Source organism: Phyllobates terribilis, unplaced genomic scaffold, assembly GCF_046119375.1.
Source record: "Phyllobates terribilis strain yellow unplaced genomic scaffold, ASM4611937v1 Scaffold_7__3_contigs__length_470593459, whole genome shotgun sequence".
In the NCBI taxonomy this organism is placed as follows: Eukaryota; Metazoa; Chordata; class Amphibia; order Anura; family Dendrobatidae; genus Phyllobates; species Phyllobates terribilis.
In genome coordinates, this window is record NW_027362767.1 from 275455046 (window position 1) to 275461045 (window position 6000).

At 47.9% G+C, this 6000-nt stretch overlaps 1 protein-coding gene across 2 annotated transcripts in view; it reads left to right on the forward strand.

Moving 5' to 3' along the window:
• Positions 1-4566, forward strand: part of LOC141154627 (carboxyl-terminal PDZ ligand of neuronal nitric oxide synthase protein-like) — a 43274-nt gene extending 38708 nt beyond the window's left edge. For both annotated transcript variants that reach the window (XM_073640841.1, XM_073640842.1), the window contains exon 12: positions 2603-4566. In XM_073640841.1, the coding sequence (XP_073496942.1) occupies positions 2603-3116 (514 nt within the window). In that variant the 3' untranslated portion in view covers positions 3117-4566. The remainder of the gene's footprint in view (positions 1-2602) is intronic.
• Positions 4567-6000: the final 1434 nt, after the last annotated feature.

Here is a 6000-nt window from a genome sequence, read left to right on the forward strand (position 1 = left end):
GTGCATCATTTTCGGGCATGTAAACCTACAGAAGGCAGACACTTGGATGTAGTACACTGCGTCTGGGTGTCTGTCTCCAGTAGTCATACATGTCCGAAAATCATTTTACTTACTCTGTTGGCACCATTATAGTCTATGGCCCCGTCGGTGCATACGCCCAAATCCTGTTTTGAAGGGGGTTCGGCCTTAAGCCCCAACGTGACCAACGAATGGGTGCCTGAACGCAATGTGAAAGCGCCCAAAGAGAAAAGGATTGTATGACAAGTCCAAAATGCCTTTAATTTCACTGCGCTTGGAATTTTTTTCAATATATTATACGGTAAAGTGAACTGTTATTCAAAACTACAACTCGCCCCACAAAAAAAAACGTCCTCATACGGCAAAGGTGATGGAAAAATAAAGTTATGGCTCTTGGAAGGAGGGACAAATGAAAGGTGGGGGGGGGGGGGTGGGGGGGGCAAAACTTGGTTGCATCAGTAAGTGGTTAAAGGGGTTGTCTCACAAACATAGTGCACTTTAACAGACCTTGGAATAATAATTTCACTGTGTACTGTGTAATGACTGTGTCTGACGGTGCAGGAACGTGGTCTGATCATACCACATCTCCTGGGCAATGAAGGAAGGAAAACAGATTATACAGACATTACAGCAGGGGATCACAGGTGAGTCTTTCTGTGTGGTAAAACATGTTTTAAAACGGGCAATGAAATGTTTGTTTTACCTCAGAACTCTGCAGCTGCGATCCCCTGCAGTAGTGTCTGTATACTCTTTGCTTCCTCCCCTGCCCAGGAGCTGTGGTATGAACAGACTATGTTCCTGCACGGTAAGACACAGCCATTAAGCCCCCATCTCGCATAGCGAGATCACTCGCGAGATCGCTGCTGTGTCACGGTTTTGGTGACGCAACAGCGACCTCACCAGCGATGTCGCTATGTGTGACACTTTGCAGCGATCAGGCTTCTGCTGTGAGGTCGCTGATCGCTGCAAAGTGTCCTGGACCATTTTTTGGTCGTTGCTCTCCAGCTGGTCAGCACACATCGCTGTGTGTGACAAGCGGGACCAGCGATCAGGCTGGTAACCATGATAAACATCAGGTTACTAGGGGCACACGCGCACCTAGTAACCCGTTGTTTATCATGGTTACGAGCCTGCTAAAGTGAGCGGTAACCTCCAGCTCACTGTAGCAGAGTGGTAACCATGATAAACAACGGGTTACTAGGTGCGCGTGTGCCCCTAGTAACCCGATGTTTACCATGGTTACCAGCCTGCTCCTGCTTCAGCAGGCTCGTAACCAGGAGCAGGACATCGTGGAAAGATTCTTTCCACGATGTCGCTGCTCCCCTGATCGTTGGTGAGCCTGCCTGTTTGACAGCTCACCAGCGACCACATAGCGACGCAGCAACAATCCCTGACAGGTCGTATCGTTGTCGGGATCGCTGCAGCGTCGCTAAGTGTGACAGGGCCTTTACACAGCAGGGGCACATTTATAAGATTATCTCAGCACAGGCACATTATAGGGAGAAAAAGTGCAGAGACATTTTGTTGGTGACTACACTGTGATACTGAGATGTGGATGGTGTAACCAGGATGGCCGGCAACGCCAATTTTGCTAGTTCAGGCTGTGCAACATGCTCACTGTATCGCATGTGATAGGATTAGATACATGACACAGCGGACTGCATCACACGTGATGGGATTAAATACATGGTGCAGCAGATTGTTGCACATGATGGAATAGATATATTGCTCTGCAGACTGTATCACACATGATGGGACTAGATATGTGGCTCTACTCAGCCAGTGTAAAGCCTCTTTCAGATGTCCTTGCATTACGTACATCTGAATGAGGCTTTACACTGAGCAGAGCCTGACATTGCACTACTATCATGATACTGAGCTCTTCTCTCCACTGGCAGAAGTCCATGCCCGAAGCCTTGTTCTACCCCTTCAGAGCGGGACTGTAAAGGTTACGTCCTCCACCAGTCAGAACAGCTTGCTAATCTGGTATTTGTAGTACATTGCCAGTCTACCGACATGTACTCACTGCCGCTGCCCGAACCTCCTGTCACCGCAGCACTCTTAAATACTGTGAGTAGTGACGGGAAAATTGTAGTTCAGATCACCGCTCTGGACAACAATATGGCGCCTAACTCCTCCCAGAGCTGTGGACTCTGCAGATCAGGGAGGTTGTGCCCAATTCAAATGAAGCAGCCACAATGTAGGAGATGTGGTCAGATACCAACCGCAGTCTCCTCTGCCCGTCGGCATGCGATACTTGTGGTGTAAAAGTATCATGCTCAGACACTTGCACACCAGCAAATAAAAATGGCCGCCCGAGCGGCTGCAAAAAAATAGTTAAAACACTTTTTCATTTTGTATTAAATATAATTGTTTATATAATTACTATAAAAATTGTGACACATTCCTTTTAAGGGCTATTTAGGGTGAAATATTGCTGAAGCCGGGCGGTCACTGATCCGCTCAAGGTTGGTTTCTAGGTTGGTTTTTATATGGACATTGCTTTCCACTGGGTCCAGTAACATCTCATACATGTCACCTTGCCACTGAGCCTCATCCTCAGACGTTCTCCTCTATCTCCTAGGCCTCTTCCTTCTATTCCAAGGCTGATCCCTCCCCCTCCACCAATCGCCAGGAAAAGGTTATCGAAGATCTACCTCGGAGAAGCAGCAGAGTCCAAGTCATCAGAGAACAGCACCATCCTGACCAGCTTCACCACCATCACGTCCTGTGCTGTCACCCCCTCCTCTCTTGAGGACCCCAACCCACCCTACAGAAACTGCTACTTACCGTACCTTGAGAACGGAGATTTCTCCCCTTTACAGTCTTTGCAGGAGATGTGCACAGACGATAATGGAACATTTCTCTCCATCACTGGCAGTTATGACAACTTGGAGGATACCGCCACCATTGTACCGGATGAGACCACGTGCAGTGGGCTGGAGAAGCCTCGGAGCAACGAGCCTACCCTACCATTCTCCACGGCTAGTGACACCTGCCTGCACATCAGCTTCTCTGAAGACGACATCCCAGACATTGATGTGGATGATCACGTGAGCTGTCACAAGCCCCAGCATCTCATTAAGAATGGAAACTGAGTGTGTTATACTGAGGTGAAAAACTGAATTTTCAGAGTAATAATGAAGGTGTAAATTAGCGCAAGCACAAAGCCTAATAGACAGAAAGACTAACATGGGCCAGGATGTGTGCAGGCTGACACTCTAACTCTGGCAGCCATCAGGTAACTTTAGAAATGGCAATAGCTGCATCTTTCTGCTGACGAGACGAGCTCCTGCCCATGTTCTCACCTCTGATCTGCACAGGCCAAGCTGAGAATGGCTTTGGGTGTGGAGACAAGTACCTGGTGATATCTTGTACCGTGAATGGGCCGAGCAGTGACCCCTGGACACATGCTCAAGCTCCATTTTCTGTTGGTTCGGAATAGAAGTGAATGTCTATGAGTTAGTGATTCTTTTTTAGCCTATAGATTTGACTAGTGCAGAATTTAAGAGCAATAAAATACAATATATTCCCCTCAACGCTGCCATTAAATCCCCAAGAAGAAATGGTGGAACAATGGAAATCCCAGGATGTCACTGTTCTGCAAATGGTGGAAAAATGAGGGGGAAAAAGTTCAAGAATGTATCCAGTATGGAGTCTGAGCTTCATGCAGAAATCCCGGCACTTCCAGCCTCGGCTGCTGTCACTGATGTCATTAATGGTCGTCTGAGGAAGGTTCTGCCGCTGAATGCACTTGGGCAAATCATCAGAATCCGCTGCTGTGTAATAACCGACCAATGATGTCCCTGATGTGCTCGATGGAGACAAGTCTGGAGACGCTGCTGCCATGGGAGTTGGTTTAGGCTACACAGGCTGCTCACAGTAGTACGAGGAACAGGCGACCTGGGGTGTCGTGTGGAGAAACTCCAGGGAGACGTTGGTGTAATGACCGCACCACATCAGCGGTGTCATTTGTTGGCTATGATCTGCCAGCAGCTGTTGGAATCTGTGATGTGTATTTTTACAGAGATGTTTTTTTACTTTTCCATTACCTCATGCTATTAAATCATAAGAGCGGCAGCTCATGGTCACCACACATCTGAGTCTGAGGAGCAGATGAGGGGCATTTATTTCCATCTGTTAAAGGGGTTCTTAAACGCCTGGAAAAAAATTCAAAGGAAGAATTGCTGCTCCCATGCGATCGCAGACACCTCCTGTTTGTAAAAGCAGACCACCACTTCAGCCAGTCAGTGCCCTCAGAGGTCACATGGCGTACCACCAGCATTATGGCTGTACCCTGACTGCTGATGCTTGCAGTACGGCACGCTCCTGCTGCATCTGTCATATTTGGCTGCTTATCAAGACTGGGGGCGTCTGCACCTGATTGCCAGTGTTTTATTATATTTGTTTTTCATTTTCAAAAGGTGGAGAATCCCTTAAAGGGGTTGTGCCATGACCAACTTTGCTGATAAAAGCCCCTAAACGGGTATAAATGTTCACAGAGAAATGTTTAAAGTGGATAACATGATTAAAAAATACTTTTTTATATGATTTCTTGTTAAGCTTAATCCCATCACATCGTACTGAACAGGAGAGATTGTGGGAGGGATTCAGAAACGGCCCATGTGACAGCAGCTGCCTCTTCTTCATAGGCTCAACGGGCCGCATCACTGCATCTACAGTCTCCTTCCCCATGGCGGTGTTGAAATAGTCCCTTACTACATTCCAGCTTCACAGGAATCGCCACTACTTTTGTAGTAATAGTACGTGTTCTCATTTTCCCCACTCACGTTCAGTATTTGGTCAGTAGTTTACATCAGTATTTGAAAGCTAAAACCAGGAGTGGGTGATAAATACAGAAGTGGTGACGTGTTCCTATTATACTTTTCCTCTCATTGTTCCACTCCTGGTTTTCGCTTACAAATACTGATGTAAAATACTGACCAAATACTGACTGTGTGATCGTGACCTAACTCCTTGTCATCCTGTGGTTACATATTAGACATATATCTATATACCGTATTTTTCGGACTATAAGACTACGTATGGCCCCCCTCATGCCTCATCCCTGTATGTATGGCTCCCCTCTTCCTGGTATGTTTGGTACCCTTCATTCCTGTATGTATGCCCCCCCTCATCCGTGTATGCATGGCCCCTCTCATCCCTCTTCCTGGTATGTATGGCACCCTTCATCCCTGTATGTGTGGCCCACCTCATCCTGGTATGCTTGGCACCCCCTGTTCCCCATCACGCTGCACAGGAAAAAAAATAAACAAATATACTCCCCTCCTCTCTCTTCCATCGCTGTGTCCCGCTCTGCCTCCTCAGGGTTCTCACCGAGAATGCTGTGCCGGAATAGTCACTGCTCCCCACGCCGGGACTGTGTGCATGGAGAGCAGTGACCATTTATTCTCCCTAATAGCGCGCACACTGTAGCTGCAGCGCGGCTCCTGCTGCGCTCGGTGGTCACCGTGCCCGCTAATAAAGGCTAGGAATATTCACCACCCCCAGGGGCATGGGGAGCACTGAATATTCATTTTCTTTAGTAGCGGGCACAGTGTAGGCTGCTGCCTCCTGTGCCCCGCTCCTCCCCTGCTGCTGCTCCTCCCCAGCCCCCCCCCCCCCACCACCACCACCACCACCACCCACAGCCGAACATATGTTCGGACTATAAGACGCACCCCCCACTTTCCTCCAGAATTTTGGAGGAAAAAAGTGCATCTTATAGTCTGAAAAATACGGTATGTGTATTATAATCTGCGGACGTTCCAATTTGACAAATTTGTCTGGTAAAACTGATTCATATAGAAAGTTATTCAATGCAAATTGAATGTCCCCGAGTATGCTCTGGGGTCTCTCCAGTCGTGTGCATATTCTTTGGCCTGCTTTACTCCATATCGCAGCTTCTGGCAGGGAAAAGTCCTCTGACATAACTGTGCGCCATGTCTTTAATGCGCACGTCATGACCTAATCACCTGAGGC